The 16,886-nt window shown below is 47.6% G+C and overlaps 1 protein-coding gene across 2 annotated transcripts in view; it reads right to left on the bottom strand.

Annotated features, from left to right (window-relative positions):
- The window catches only part of PRKCB (protein kinase C beta), a 317,939-nt gene extending 301,317 nt beyond the window's left edge, over nucleotides 1-16,622 (bottom strand). Inside the window, exons 1-2 of one of the 2 annotated variants that reach the window (XM_027611157.2) lie at nucleotides 16,306-16,622; nucleotides 15,263-15,294 (exon numbers count right to left, since the gene is read on the bottom strand). In XM_027611157.2, the coding sequence (XP_027466958.2) occupies nucleotides 15,263-15,294; nucleotides 16,306-16,478 (205 nt within the window). In that variant the 5' untranslated portion in view covers nucleotides 16,479-16,622. The remainder of the gene's footprint in view (nucleotides 1-15,262; nucleotides 15,295-16,305) is intronic. The other variant, XM_027611156.2, reaches the window with a different exon arrangement.
- Nucleotides 16,623-16,886: the final 264 nt, after the last annotated feature.

Below are 16,886 nucleotides of genomic sequence, written 5' to 3' on the forward strand. Positions count from 1 at the left end.
CCACTTCCTCATGAGGTAGGTCTTCTTATTAGGTATAAGCAGTGAGCGCTCACTTGGGACCTGCCAAGACACAAGGACAGCTGAGCCAACACACACTGTACCAGGGGGCATTTTATAGGGCTAAGCAGTCACGAGGGCCGCATTGAAATTGGTCTGGTAGGTTCCCCAAAATGCTGCCCATACTTTGCAGCTTCTCCTATCAAGAGGAGCTTATTTCCCCCTCTATTTCTGGGATGGGCTTGTGGATTGCTTTCACTGGCAGAATATGTCACAAGTGACACTGACAAGCTCCAAGCTCCAGGCCAAGGCTTCAAGAGGCCCTGCAGCCCCTGCTTTGGGCACTGGGAATGACGTCACCTCCATGCAACCAAGCGCAGGCTAGGCCGCTAGAAGATGAGAGGCCCCCACCCTGAGAAAGGCCCTGGTGTCCAAAGCATCTAAGCTGTGGCCCCAGATGTGTGAGCCCAGCCAAGAACAGCCAACCCCTGCCCAGACCAGAAGGACCACCCAGCTGAGTCCAGCCCAAATTACTGAGCCACAGAAAGAAGAGCTAAATAAAATGGTAGTTCTTTTAAGACACTAAGGTTTCGGGTGGTTTGTCACACACGACAGGTAATGGTTTTTTAGGTGTCCAAATAGCTGAAAGCAGAACCACCAAACAATTCTTCCATAGGAGAGATGAACAAATAAGCAAAAGAAAAGAACTGGGTAGGGCACCGGGGTGGCTCAGTCGGTTAAGCGTCTGCCTTCAGCTCAGGTCATGATCCTGGGGTCCTGGGATCGAGCCCCGCATTGGGCTCCCTGCTCAGCAGAGAATCTGCTTCTTCCTCTGCCTCTGCCCCTGCTTGTGTGCTCTCTCTCTCTCTCTCAAATAAACAAATAAATAATCTTAAATAAATAAATAAATAAAAAGAACTGGGTGATCCTACTCCTGACTCAAATAGGAGTATTTGTGATGTCCACTGGCAACCAGGAGAGCCAAGAATTCTGACTGGCTGGAAAACTAGAACTTCTGACAAGAACGAGACTGTTCTAATACCTAAAAACAAAAGGAGCGCTTCTTCATTTCCCTCTTCATAACAAAACGGACCATGCTCTCCCCAAAACACATCCTCATATGTTTGATAAGGTAAAGAGGTCTAGAGTTTCACATCTGTCTTACTGAAGTCACATCTGTTTTCCTGAAGTCAAGCAAGAGATCAAATTGGATACATTATCCAAAAGGGAGAGGAAATCATGGCTTTGGGGACCAAAGCAGGACGGGCTGTGTTCACCAACATGTTTTCCTACCAGACAGAGCTACCTGACATGTCCCAGGGCCCCTTGCAGTTGCCATGGCCCTGGCCAACAGAAACTGAGCAGAAGTGACATACGTCCCTTCCAGGCTAGGGTGGTAATGAAATGAGCATGCTTTCTCATGTTCTCTCCCCATCCACAGGGCTAACAGAGAGAAAGCTGGAGTCCTGAATGACTGTGTGCAAAACTGCCTGACTAGAATCACCTGTACTGGTCTGGGGTGTGAGACAGAAAGAAATCCCTTTCTGTCAAGCACAGAGACTTTAAGGCTTATCTGTTACAGCAGCTTTAACAGATTCTTACTAATACCTTAGCTAGGACAGACGTTTTTAAATGCAAGCCCTACGAACAGTTTATGAGCTCAAGTTTTCTGGGCATTAACAGAACTAATTTATTTGACGGGAAATTTGTCAGAGTCCCCTGGCTTCCTTGTTCTACAGTTTGCAACTGATGGGCAACATTGAAATAAGAAGCAGATGTCCCCCCCAAGAAGGCAAACGGCACCATCCCTCAATGGGTGACTCCAGAAGGTGCTTGTCTCCCATACGGATTTCACTTCTGTGCGTAAAACTGAAAAAGTCCCAACTGACATTTTTGAGGTTCAGCCTCAGTGACTTACACTTGCTTTTTAAATGTTCTATTAAAGTATAGTAGGGGCACCTGGGTGGCTCAGTCGGTTAAGCATCTGCCTTCGGCTCAGGTCGTGATCCCAGGATCCTGGGATCGAGCCCCGAGTGGGGCTCCCTGCTCAGCAGGGAGCTTGCTTCTCTCTCCCTGCCCCCCCACTCGTGATCTTTTTTGCTATCTCTCTCTCTCTCAAATAAATAAAATCTTTTAAAAATAATAAAATATAGTAACAGAAAAGTGGGCATAAGTATACAGTTCAATGAAATGTCACAATCTGAACACATCCAAGTAACCAGCACCCAGATCAAGAAACGGAACATTGCCACCATCCCAGAAGCTTCTCAGTCCCCACCAGTTACCCCCAGGATAATCACCATCCTAACCCCTATAATTAGTTTCACCTGCTCCTGAACATCCAGTGAATGGAATCATACAGAAGGTATTGTGTCTGGCTTTTTTAGTTCACATTATGTTTGGGAGAGTCATCTATGTTATATGTATCTGTGCGTTGTTCTTGTTTGTTGCTGTGTGGTATTCCATTGTGTATCCACCATTCTGCTGATATGCAACTGAGGTGGCTTCCAGCATATATTATGTGCAAGGACATTCTTTTCACTCCAGTCTACCAGGGTCCATGACGAACAAAGGCAGGGAGTCAAGTGGAGGGACTGTTTATCTTCACAGAGAAACGTGGACAAAGCATGGGGCTGTGCCCCAAATCAGGACTGTAGCATTCACATACTTCTGAAAAATCACTTCCCAACAGTCTCTAATGAGGGCAATTTGGGGAGGGGCCAGTTCAAACAAAAATGATCACAGCCTGTAAACTAGAAAGTGATACACTCTTTATAAAAATCATAGATTGGGCGCCTGGGTGGCTCAGTTGGTTAAGCGACTGCCTTCGGCTCAGGTCATGATCCTGGAGTCCTGGGATCGAGTCCCGCATCGGGCTCCCTGCTCGGCGAGGAGCCTGCTTCTCCCTCTGACCCTCTCCCCTCTCATGTACTCTCTCTCTCAAATAAATAAATCTTTAAAAAAAAATCATAGATTAAGCCATAGAAAACTAGCATCAAAACGCAAATCAAATGACTTGCTCTCTAGAGTCACTTCTCACCTAGTCATTCATTTGATAGGTATTTATTGAGCACATCCTACAAGCCAGATTTGGAGCTGGGTACCTCAGAAACAACAGGATATGAGACAGATGTGGCCCCTAATCTGATGAAACTGACACTCTGGTGGCAAAGACTAAACACTCAAACTGATAAGTATAAAATGTAAAACTGACAAGGGATTCTGTACAATGGGGAACCTGATTTGGAAAATCAGGGAATGTTTCTCTGAAAAAGTGACACTGAGCTAAGTTCTGAAGGAGAAATAGGAGGCAAGCTGGGGAAGAGGAAGGGGAAGAGCATTTGAAGCCGAAGACAGAGCATGTGCAAATGCCGTGGGGTGGGCAAGAGTATATCGTGATTGAGGAAGGCCAACTGGGTCTTCAGCTAGAAAGTGAAAGTGAGTTAAAGGGAGGTACCAGCCAGGTTCACGAGGACCCAGGGCAGACAAAGACTTGTAACTCGTGTTAAAATATTCTGGACTTGGAAGCAGAGAAAGCCATGTATCCTATGACCTCACTGATATGAGGAATTCTTAATCTCGGGAAACAAACAGGGTTGCTGCAGTGGGGGTGGTGGGAGGGAGGGGGTGGCTGGGTGATAGACACTGGGGAGGGTATGTGCTACGGTGAGCGCTGTGAATTGTGCAAGACTGTTGAATCACAGACCTGTACTTCTGAAACAAATAATGCAATATATGTTAACAAAAAAAAAAAAAAGAATAAGAAGGTAGCAGGAGGGGAAGAATGAAGGGGAGTAAGTCGGAGGGGGAGATGAACCATGAGAGACGACGGACTCTGAAAAACAAACTGAGGGTTCTAGAGGGGAGGGGGTCGGGGGGATGGGTTAGCCTGGTGATGGGTATTAAAGAGGGCACGTTCTGCGTGGAGCACTGGGTGTTATGCACAAACAATGAATCATGGAACACTACATCAAAAACTAACGATGTAATGTATGGTGATTAACATAACAATAAAAAATTTAAAAAAATATTCTGGACTTGGGGCACCTGGGTTGCTCAGTCAGTTGAGCATCCAATTCTTGATTTTGGCTCAGGTCATGATCTCAGGGTCGTGGGATAGGGTCCCTCATTGGGACTCCATGCTCAGCATGGAGTCTGCTTAAGATTCTCTCCCTCTCCCTCTGCCCACTTGCACATTCTCTCTCTCAAAAATAAGTAAATAAATCTTAAAAAAAAAAAAAGATTCTGGACTTAATCCTGGGAAGAACAGAAAAGCCAACCATCAAAAGATAATATCTAACTGAAGTACAAAGAAGTCCCTCCCCACTCTATATGCCAATCTTACTTCCCTAAGTGCACTGTTTGGCCCAGATAGAATTATCAATACTCCCAACCATAAATTTTGCCACACACATTAAAAAAAAAAGTCCAGATAACAATCAAAATTCTCATTTGCACCATTGCCAAAATTCTAAATAATAACCCCCACCTTTAGGGAGGGAAGGAACATCTTCAGAATAGGGCTATCTCATAAAAATCACCAGCCCCACCATCACAAGACAAGAGACAGTCCTGGAGACTTCACCCTCCACCTTCACCCACATTATTTGGCAGCTTCTTCTGCAACCCAAAAGAGCACGTAAACATTCCATCTGGAGGATGAAGGGAACTCAAAATTGAAAATGTGAAATGGTCAGAAATCTATTTAAAGTTGAAATGCCATCAACACATTTTCAAAATGAAGACAGCAGATGGGACAATCACAGATCTCGATTCAGCTTTGGAGGTTTCCCACAAATGAAAGCATCAAAAGCCAGGAAACTGTTGCACAGAAAACACTGTTGCTCACCCATGTTCCTATCACAGCTCTGACCCCAGCTAAGAGTTTCTGGCTCAGACACATTGTTAAGTTGCACCTAATGCAGTTGCCCACCATGTGTGAACACATTCATTCTTGCAGCAAGTCCTTGTTTCAGGAGCGCTGCCCTTGCCTCCCCAAAGGGACTATAAAATCGGTCAGGACAAGCCAGCGCCCAGCCGGAGGAATAATGGAGAGCTGTTATTCATCAAGGACTCACTGCATGTCAGGCAAGGCGCTAAGGAAACACTTGACATGTGCCCTCTAAACGAGATACGATTACTTCCTTTTACCTCTAAAGAAACAAAAGCTCAGAGTTTAAGTCCTATGCTCAAGGCTCCATAACAATAAGCCAAGATTTGAACCGATGCCTTTCTGTCTCCGAAGCACAAACTCTTTGCCACCCCGGGGAGCATGTGCTCAGTTAACACGTGCTGGATAAGTGACAGCAGCAGAGACAGACAGAGGAAGTGGGAGGATTCCTTTCAGAGGAAAAATCATTTCCATGGCCCTCTCTGCCTTAGGATGCAGGGAAGAGATATCCCTATTGTTAGAACAGTAAAAATCACCCAGTAACCACCTCCCAAAATAGAACAATCAACAATATGACTGACATGAAAATCCAAATGCCTCTTGTACGAGGTGAAAAATAGCAGTGGCCCCTACGTGCTCGGGTGACATCCCCCACTGCTTCTAAATGGTCATTTCAGTTTCTCCCACCTGCCCTCCAACCCCACAAGCCTGGGATTCCAGGATCTGAGTCACGGCAATCACCATCTCAAATGTACTTCACGCTCCTCTTTTTCGAATATTTGGACACTTCACTCACCCTCACACATCCCGCCCTTAAAACAATGACAACAAGCACTTCCTAGTCACTGTCCTGCCTTCACAAGGTCCAAGCCCTCCTAGATGAAGTTTAGCTTCAAGCACCGCCGCCAACCCCCTCGTACATCCTCCTTCCTGTTCCCTGTATGTCCTCTCTCCATGTCTCAACGTGAGCTGTCCTCTGCCTGAAACACCCTCCCCAGCTCCCAGCCTCTTGTCAATCTGGGAACTCCTACTCCTGCTCGAAGATTGTTCCCAAATGTCACCTCCTCTGTAGAAGCTTCTCCACCCCTCCCAGGAGTAAGGATGCCATCCCACATCTCATTGATGTGCGGGAACTCACTGGCCATGTGCTGGTCTCCCCCAAAAGACCAGAAAGATCTTCAAAGGCAAGGCTAATGTCTTATTTCTCTTCAAAGCCGATATTGCAACCTGACTTATACATTGTATTTCTTCTAAGGTATTTGTTAATTGCTGTTCTCCTTCCACTAGAATGGAAATTCCATGAGGGCAGGCACTCTGGTTCACTGCTCTAGTTCCAGCGCCTAAAACAGTACCTGACACCTGGGAGGCACTCAATATTTGTTGAATGAATGGACAGATGGACAGATGGCTAGATGGATAGGGGAATGGGTGGATGGTTGGGTGAATGAATGGATGGATGGATGAATAATGGATAGAAAAATGGCTAAGTGGATAGATGAATGGATTGGTGGGTCAGTGGGTACATGGATGGATAGATAGATGGTTGGATCAAGCAGGATCATGTTTCACCAGCCCAAGGTCATAGAGTCATGGAGACAGCAGGATTTGAAATCAAGCCGAATTTTTGAGCGTGCACTCTCAATTCAATTTATACTGCCAATCTAGAAACCCAAAGTCTGATCACTGGGCAGTGGCAAGATAAAAGAAGAAAGAGTCTAGAATTCTCCCCCAACCCCAGCCAGGAATGTGGTTATTGTTGAGCTAAGTTAATCTCCATCTACTTAGCAAATGCCAAGACTCAACAGGAGGGCATCTGAACCCTCCTAGTCCAGGTCTGAGTTCCCCTTCTGACTCAGTAGGGCAACGTTCTGTGTGTGGGCTTAGGGAAAAGAAGACATCTAGGAGACAGAGACAAGCAAGACAAAGGACAATGAAAAGGTATCAGCCAACAATAATAGTAGTAATATTAAAAGACCGACACTCCTGAACAAAAGCTCCCGTCTCTTCCCAACCCAGCTGGATCCTGCAATCACGGTGTCTTTCAATTCTCTGCTCCACCAAGCTTTCTTCCAACACCAACCATTTCCAGGAAAGACAACGAACTCTCCTTCTCTATTCACAGGAAGGAATAGCCAGTACAAAATGAGGACCAGAGGGAGAATAGGAAGAGGAGATGGTTTACAAGTAGAAACTAACATGTCCTTATGTTCTCATAATTTCCTGTAGTTCTTTCATAATAAGAAGCAAAGAACATTTACTAAGTGCCAGAATTTGTGTTAGAGAGGCATTAAAGACAAGTTAGCACAAAACCGAGACTTTCTCCTTGATGAAATCAGAAAGACGGAAGAGAAATGACAGAGGGTTGTTCTCTGTATGTGATTCAATAGGGCTTACTGTGAAACTACTTACAAATTATCTCCCAAATGAGAGAAAACACTGCCTAAGCCAAAGAAAGGAACAGTAGTAGAACATCAGCCCTGGACCGAGGGTGAGGAAGGTATCTGGGAGGAAATGTGAATAACCCTGTGCCCCTAAAAACTGACTTTCGGCTCAGAGGCCTCTCACTGACAGGCTTTGCTCTGTCTTTTTATTTATTCTCAACCCATCAGCTCAGACAGGCTCCTCCATCCTCTGAAATGGTCTGATTTTTCTGCTACAAAAAAGCCACCTCAAATCAAAATGCAGCCCCCACACAAAAAAGAAAGCCGGCTCATTCTCTGAGTTATTAGCTAAGAGATGCAATTCTCTGTCGAACTGAGAGCAAAGCCATCTTAAAGTAACTATCTAATTCTACCAAATCTTCATCTTACTCTGGACCGTGGCACAAGATTCATCCTCTCTACAGAATATCACAGAGATAAGACTTCTATGTATCTTTATCCAGGATGTGAGCAGCTTCACGATGAGTTTTCAGCTCTGGCTCCCTGGCAACTCAGACTTTCTCGAATTACTTCAGAGGATGGGAAGTTATTTTGCCTTTTGTTTTCAGTTTTTAATTCTCAAGACCAAAGAATTGCCTAACTCCACCCCAACCATTGCATAAGCTAACATCCCCCTATAAATTCTCATAGCACCCTGCACATTTCCTGCAAAGCACTTCACAGAAGTAAACTTAAATATTGGGGCAACAATTCGTAGAGTATCTTTTCTCCTCATTACACTGGAAGCTCCATGACATTAGGATCTTCTCAATCCCATTCACCCATTGTAGTCCCGCCATTGAAAATAATTTCTGACACACAGAACTCAATGAGCAAATACTTTTTGGAAGGATGGATGGATATATGGAATGATGGATGGATGGCTAAAGGCATGTAGCAAGTATATAAATTTCCTACTAGATTTTCAGGTACCCATCACACCTCCAAATGCCATATGCAAACACAGCAGATTTTGGATACTCTATAAAAAGGCCAATAATCTATCTATATAACATTACACAATTCCAACAGAGAGATAGGATGAGTCAAGTCAAAGAATCTATGATATTAGGGTGCCTGGGTGGCTCAGTTGGTTAAGCATCTGCCTTCAGCTCAGGTCATGATCCCAGGGTTCTGGGATTGAGTCCCGCATCGGACTCCCTGCTCAGCGGGGAGTCTGCTTCTCCCTCTGCGCCGCCCCCCCCCCCGTGCCCTCTCTCTTTCACAAAAATAAATAAATAAAATCTTTAAAAAAAAAAAAGAATCTATGATATTAGATCAAATGTCAAAAACGATAAGAGACCAAGTTTTTGAATGCATCAGCCAGAGATGATGAGCTTTTCAGCTGATCCCTCTACCCACCCAAAAATTCATTGGACTGCAAAATCAAAAGACCAGAGCATGGATTTTCAATTGTACCTGGTAATTTAGCTCCTTATAGCTGAAAAGCATCAAAAGGAGATGAATATTCTCAAAACTGTGACCTACTGATGTATTTACCTATAAGTGTATTTACACACATGTGTGTGAGCATGCACAGAGGCAGAAACAGAAAGCTAGGCAGAAAAAGAACGAAATATCGGGCTCCCTGCTCAGCAGGGAGTCTGCTTCTCCCTCTGACCCTCTTCCCTCTCATGCTCTCTATCTCTCATTCTCTCTCTCTCAAATAAATAAATAAATAAATCTTTAAAAAAAAAAGGAAAAAGAACGAAATAATAGTTAGGGGCTCCAATAACAAGAATACGTATAAATTACTTTCAAACCTTTGGTTCATCCTCTACCCAATTACTTTCTCTGTTATCTTTTCCTTTCTTGACCCAAATACACCATAAACATGCTGTATATGGTTCTGGACAATACACTGGCCATATCGCTAGTATTCAGAAATACCACATTTTTAAAAATTGGTTTCTAAGAATGTATCCTATCAACTACATTTCCAAAAGTCGTATTTTCCATATTTACTTACAAAGGCCTTCTGTTGCCCAGTGACAAAGCTTCCAGCTTGCCCTAAGTGCTCTACAGCTCAAGATGAATTTACTGTTGCCTCTCCAACACATCAGCCCTCCTTTTTAAGACCCAGCATTAACTCACCTAAAGATTTTTATTTCATTGGGGACTTTGGGTCTGAAATCCCACTTCAGGTGGAAAAAATAAAAAAGTCAAACCATCAAATACAAAGTCAAAAAGCCTCTGCCTTTTTATCCACATAGAACCCTCAGGACACATTCAGAAAAAGCTAAGAGGTGAGGGGAGTTTGACTCACAGGCCTCTGGGATCTGCTTCTGGGAAGGGAGGGAAATGGAATCATAGAAGCAAGCTCCAGGAGCTTGCAGCCTGACTTAGTGATTGTACCAAAAAAAAAAAAAAAAGCCCTCTTTATGATTTTACTGAGAAAGTTCAACCTGAAATATAGGATATCATATTGTAAGTTGCCAGGGGAAACTGTGCCAAAAATAAAATTAACCTTTGATTCAGCTTTGATTGTTGTTTTTATTTTATTCTCTTCTATTTTATTTTATTTTTAGAGAGGCGGGGCGGGGGGGAGAGCAGAGGGAGAAGGAGAGAATCTTAAGCAGGCTCCATGCCCCGTACAGAGCCCAATGCGGGGCTTGATCTTCCAACCCTGAGATCATGACCTGAGTTGAGATCAAGAGTTGGACGCTTAACCAACTGAGCCACCCAGGTGCCCTGATTGTTGTGTTTAAAAAGAGCATATTTTAATCTATATGTGTTGACTACAGACTAAAATAAACTTGTATTCCATAGAGTTGATGTTGATGAAAACAGAAATGGTTGAATTCATGCAACATTTTGGGGATGAATTTTTTGTTGTTGTTTTTTAAGATTTTATTTATTTATTTGAGAGAGTGAGTGAGAGAGAGAGCATGAGCAGAGGTGGGAGCAGCAGAGGCAGAGGGAGAAGCAAACTCTCCGCTAAGCAGGGAGTCCAACACGGGGCTTGATCCTGGGACTCCAGGATCACAACCTGAGAGGAAGGGCAGATGCCCAACCGACTGAGCCACCCAGGTGCCTCAATATTTTGGGGTTATTAAAGGATAACTTCTATTAAAAGGTTAAAAAACGTGTTTTGTGATCTATACAGGAAAGGTAAGAACTGGTTTACTCATTATAATCATCCCTGCTAGGTCTTCATAGTCAGAAAACTAGTGTGCTGGGGTTTTTCTAGAGAGTCCCTGAGAAGTTGAGATCTTTCTCACGAGGAAAGGGTGAGAAAAGACAATCTGAATAAGCCTGGCTGGCTGGGCGCAGACGCTGAGCAGTGCACACATTGGTGTTATCCAAAGTCTATGAAGAAACAAACCTGAGAGGAAAACCTACCTAAATACACGAAAGCAGCCTAGTCATTCAATGACTTCCAGAATGAACTCTGTCCCACTTTGACACAGTTTCCTACCGCGAATCAAGTAATAATGATCATCTCACTTAGAGTCACGGATACTTACTGTGGATATTTCTCTTGCACTTTGGTACTCACCATAACACTATGAGGTAGGCAGGTATTATTAGTACCCATTTTACAGATCAGGAAACTGAGGCCACTACAGGTAGATGACTTACCTGAGCTTACAGAGCAAGTAGGGGGCAGAACAGAGATTCAAACACAGTTCTAGCTGACCCTGACCCATGCTATGAATTCTGAATCTCTAGATTTTATTGTCTCCCTGTTCCTACTAAAGTGACTTCCTTTAAAAGAAAAAGTTCTTCTCTCTGCCAAACTGCAAAAGCTTCTTGGGGTAAGAGTCTAATTCCACCCAAAGGCTTATCTTCATTACAATTAACACACAAACGAAGGTTCTAGGGTCCTCTAAAGAATGCCATAGAGAAAAGACTGCCTTGCTTCTCTGAGGGGTCCCACTTCTCCAAAATTTAGTCAATTTCATAATAGGGACGCTCAGCCCTGGTGCCTATCATCAGAGACATTCTTTTTTTTTTCCAGATTTTATTTATTTGAGAGCGAGAGAGAGAGCACAAGCAGGGGTGGAGGGAGACAAAGGGAGAAGCAGACTCCCCACTGAGCATGCAGCTGAATGCGGGACTCTATCCCAGGACCCTGAGATCATGACCTGAACGGAAGGCAGACACACAACTGAGCCACCCAGGTGCCCCACTCTTAAACTACTCACAGAGAGTGGTTTTATAGAAAATAGAGTGGTAACAAAAGGGGAGAAATCATGTGGCAATCAATCTAGAACACTGTCCTCTAGCAGTACAAAAGCAAGGAAATCTATTCTTAAGCACACAGAAATCCCTGATTTCCCATGGTTGATGGACTTTCCATCTTTCATCCCTCAACCCATCCCAGCATCTCCAATTTCCATGAGAGCACAATGGAGCATGGAGGCTCAATGGGTTCTCTGCCTTAGGATCATCCTACGTACCTCCTCCTCAAGGATAGCGCAGACTATATCCCCACTCCCTTTCTACCTTTTTTTTTTTATGATTTATTTGAGAGTGAGTGCACAAGACCACAGAGGGGCGGAGCAGAGGGAGAGGGGAGAGAGTCTTAAGCAGACTCCATGCTGAGCACAAGCCGAACACAGGGCACAATCCCATGACTGTGAGATCACGACCTGAGCTGAAACCAAGAGTCTGACGATCTACAGACTTTGCCACCCAGGCACCCCTCCCCTTCTACTTTTGAAATGGAACACCCCCCTACCCTAACTTGTAGCCAGGAACATGGTTACCTGAAATTAACATTAATGTCCATGCACCCCTGTGTAGCAAGGTGTGGGTGTGTGATTAAGTTCTAGCTCATAGTGTATAGGCAGAAATATCTTTCAGCAACTTCCATAAGTGACAGTGAGCATGTGGCCTTTGCCTTTCTTTTACCCTTTCCTCCTTCCCTCTGGCTGAAATAAAGATATGATGACTGGATAGTCTAGCATCCTTCTTGGACCATGAGATAAATGTCACTGAAAGGAAATAGGACCCTGGGCTCTGGACCACTGACTTAGGTGAGAGAATAAAACCTTACATATTCTCTATAAAATGTGGATCCCATTTCAATCAGGTGCACTTTTTTTTTTAAGATTTATTTATTTATTTTAGGGAGCAAGGAAGAGAGAGAGAGTATGTATGCACGTGGCAGGTGCAGGCTCCATACCCAGCACGGAGCCTGACATTGGGGCTCGATCTCATGACCCTGAGATCATGACCTGAGCTTAAACCAAGAGGCAAACGTTTAACCAACTGAGCCACCCAGGCACCCCTAATCAGCAACTTCTTATTTTTATTTTTTTCTTAAGATTTTATTTATTTATTTGACAGAGAGACAGCAAGAGAGGGAACACAAGCAGGGAGAGTGGGAGAGGGAGAAGCAGGCTTCCCGCCGAGCAGGGAGCCCGACGCAGGGCTCGATCCCAGGACCCTGGGACCATGACCTGAGCCGAAAGCTTAATGACTGAGCCAGCCAGGCGCCCCTACTCAGCAACTTTTTAAAGTAGGTACTGTTCATTGGACCCATTTTATAGACAAGGAATCTGAGCTAAACAAGATGGCTGGGAAGTCTCGAAGCCAGGATTCAAACCCACAGTGACCTACCTGATGGCTTATACAGATGCCTGCTACCCTACACTGCCTCTCAGGGAGAGGAGAAAAAGGTGTTAAAAAAATAATAAGTACCGGGTGCCTGGGTGGCTCAGCTGGTTAAGCGACTGCCTTCGGCTCAGGTCATGATCCTGGAGTCCCAGGATCAAGTCCCGCATCGGGCTCCCTGCTGAGCAGGGAGTCTGCTTCTCCCTCTGACCTTCCTCCCTCTCATGCTTTCTCTCTACCATTCTCTCTCTCTCTCAATAAATAAATAAAAATCTTAAAAAAAAAATAATAAGTACCTTCTACCTCGAAAGTTGCCATACTTGATTAGAAACTTTAATTCTGCTGTACTCTCACTCTACCAGAAAATGCCTACCACTTTCCAGGCTTTGAAAAACAGGATCTCCTGCCATCACCTACACATTCCAGAGTGACTTCCCCAGGCAACGGTAACTGCTGAGCAGGGGGTGGATAGCAGCAGCAAAAGTGTTCAAAACTCGGGGCACCTGGGTGGCTCAGTCGTTAAGCATCTCCCTTCGGCTCAGGTCATAGTCCCAGGGTCCTGGGATCGAGCCCCACATCAGGCTCCCTGCTCAGCGGGAAGCCTGCTTCTCCCTCTCCCACTCCCCCTATTTGTGTTCCCTCTCTCCCTGTCTTTCTCTCTGTCAAATAAATAAATAAAATCTTAAAAAAAAAAAGTTCAAAACTCACCCCTGACCCCAGGAAGCGACAGAGACAGAAACTGATTCATGAAAGTGAAAGGTAACCTCAAAGATCATCTACACACTCCAGCACGAAGACACGATTGGTCTTGTGCTTCAGGGGCCAAAGTTCTAGGAAACAATCTGTTTGCAACAGGGTCTAAGCTGTTGCCACTTTAAAAGGATTTGGGCAGACCTGAAACTAATGTAACACTGTATGGTAACAATCCTCCAGTTAAAATAATAATAAAATAAAAAATAAGAATATATAAAGCTGAAAAAACATAATAAAGGGATTTGGGAAGCGTGAGACTGGGGCTCCACATATTGGTAAGAGAGGCTGGGCAGGTCCACAAGGTTCACTAGATGGGCCAGCTCCTCCCTGGACCTCAGGTGAGGGAGGCTGAGGGAAGGAGCCCACGAGTCTCAGAAGATGGCAGTGCCACACATCCACCCACACTCACCACGGATCCCTTGACTTCTCCCTGGAGGCTGGGAATGCTACAACAAAACAGACCCAGCTAAGTCACATCTCTGACTCTTGACCGCTTAATGTTTTCTTCTGATCAGACCCAGCTCCCCAAAAGCAGTGAATGTGCCCCTACAACACACCCCAGAAATGAGACATTTCCCACCAAACTCAACTACACCTGGCCAAAAATTGGGGAGGAAAAAAAAAACTTTCCAGGACAGAAGTTGCAAATTCGAATGCCTATAGGAGCCAGACATGGGTGAAGCAGGCCCAGTTGGGAAGGACTGGGATGAAATGGTGAATGCGTGTCCCGGCTATGAAAATAGCTCCAAAGGATTGTTCCAACAAGAAAGTAGGACCAAATCTCCAGGACCAAAAGCTGGAAATTCTGGTATCTGCATAAAATCTCCCAGTTCGAAACGTTGACATCAAATTCAAAAAATGTTTGACAGTCTAAGGGCTAAACAAGTTCACAGGTAATTTGACCCTGGAGAGCGAATTCGCAACCAGAGACAGCCAAGGCCGCCTTACACATGATTAAAAGTCACCACTAGGTTGGGCCTCCCTGGCTGGGGTCAAGGATCTCAAACCAGGTGCAAGGACCCAGGAGGCCAGTCACTTGGAGTCCTTCCTGTATGCAGCCAGAAGCTAGACAAGGCAATTTGAACCAGTGTCTGAGAGGCACCCCATCTGGAACGACCTCTTGCAGAGAGGGAGGAGGCCCAGGGGACAAGCACAGTCCCCTTTCTAGGGGATGCACCTTATGCAGACGCAGCAGCCACCTGTGGAGACTTCTCTGAAGCAAGGGAAGAGGCAGAACCTTGCTCTGTGAGATGAGAAAGGGCAAGTGAGAAGGAATTAGGGAGAGGAAGTGTCCTCCCAAAAACGGCCCCTAGGGACACTTCCTCCAGAAGCAGGATTGGCCAAGCAGGATAGGTTCAGGAGACAGGATTTGACTCCCGCTGCTGGGAAGGAAGAAAGGGTGCATGCCCTTCCTTGGCAGGTAGGGCCTCTGGCTCCCCCCACCTTTCCTGGATGGAGCATCACTGCCCCCATATACACACACCCCTTAAAAGGGCCCTTTTGTGGTGGTGCACTCCCAGCTTGGCAGGTCACTCTGACAAATGTGATTCCTTCACTCTCTGCCTAACTCAGTCACTTCTAGAAAGTCCTTTTCACCATCTCTTCCCACAAAGGGCATTCCCAGAGCCCCACAGCCTACCTTGGCACTGGAATCCTTGCTTCCCGAAACCCCTGCAAAGTCAGAAAGAAGCATGTCAGGCAGCCCTAGGGGCCCAGCCACCAGATAGTTCCCCCACGTCACCCCCCCCCTTTCCCCGGCCCCTCTACCCCAGGTGCAACCTCCTAACCACAGGCGGGTGCCCGAGAGTCTTCCGCCTTTGGGGGAAGGGGCAGCTGGGAGGTCGGCTGTAACCCCCACCTCCCCTCAGAAGGCAGAAGAAAGGAGGCTGCGACCACCAGGTGGCGGGATGGGGAGGAGCGTTTCCGTCGCGGGGGGGGGGGGGGCAGGCGGGAGATCTGCCCACAGAGATGCCCGAGTACCTTTGGGGAAAGAGAAGAGATAAAGACGCATCCAGAGGGAGGATGAGAGATACCTGCGGCGGTGGTGTTCCCTAGGTCACTGGGAAGAGAGAAAAGGCTCCCCAAGCCTAGGGGGACGGGGTGAGAGCTGGGGGAGTAGTCTCTGCAGTGATGCGAGGGGAAAACTGAGGAGTGCAAAGGGGAATCCTGGCCCGCAGGGAAGCGCAGTAAGAGATAACCCAGGGCTCCACCGCGGGAGACACGGAAGGGGAGGAAAGGATGCCCCACGGCCGCGGGGAGATAGAGAGGACACCCAGAGCGCTGCCCCCGGAAAGCATGGGAGGGGATGCGGGCGCCGCGAGCCCGGAAGGAGGCGGGTAGACGGGGAACCCCAGGCGAGCGGGCACCCGACGCGCTGCCCTCCCGGGGAGGGACACAGCCACCCCATGCTCCCGGCAGGTGGAGAACCGGCGCCCGCGCCGCGACCCCGGGGCGCTCCCGAGGCTGCTGGGAGGAAGAGCGGGCAGGAGGCGCCCCGCGGCCGGCCGTCTGGGGCCGGGGCGGGGGAAGCCGCAGGACTGTGCACCCGGGCGTCCGGAGCGGGGAGCAGGGGGACGCGGGGCCGGGCGGTGCTCGTCCCCCCACTCGGGGGCGCAGAGAGGGGGCCCGCGCGGCGCTGCCCTCGGGGCCCCGGGAAGGTGCCCTGCGCCGGCGCGCTCTCACCAGATGAAGTCGGTGCAGTGGCTGCAGAAGGTGGGCTGCTTGAAGAAGCGGGCGGTGAATTTGTGGTTCTTCACCTCGTGCACGTTCTTCTGCCGGAGGGCGCCTTTGCGGGCGAAGCGCACGGTGCTCTCCTCGCCCTCGCTCGGCGGCGGCCCCGCAGCCGGGTCAGCCATCTTGCGCGCGGGGAGCGGGAGCCGAAAGGTGCCGGCCCCGGGGCCGCGGGACCGCGGGCTGCGGGCCCGGGAAGCGCGCGAGGAGGCGGCCGCTGCTGCCGCCCGGGGCCGCGGGCGCTTCCCCTGCGCCGGCTCTGGCCGCCGCGGCGCGCGGAGCTGGGGCTGTCACTCGCCCAGCTGCCGCCGCTCGTCCAGCTGCGCTTGGCACCGCTGGCCCCAGCTGCGGGGGAGGGAGGCGGAGCCCCGGGCAGGCTCCGCCTCCTTCATTTGCATCGCGCCCAGGCCCCGCCCAGCGCCGCCAGCTGCTTTACATATTGGCACCCCGAGGCTGCCGGCCTCCCAGCGAAGTGTTCAGAGCTGCAGCGCTGCGGCGCGGGGACCGCAGCGTGCGATCGTCAGACCTGAGCC

This window comes from Zalophus californianus, chromosome 10, assembly GCF_009762305.2.
Source record: "Zalophus californianus isolate mZalCal1 chromosome 10, mZalCal1.pri.v2, whole genome shotgun sequence".
Lineage (NCBI taxonomy): Eukaryota > Metazoa > Chordata > Mammalia > Carnivora > Otariidae > Zalophus > Zalophus californianus.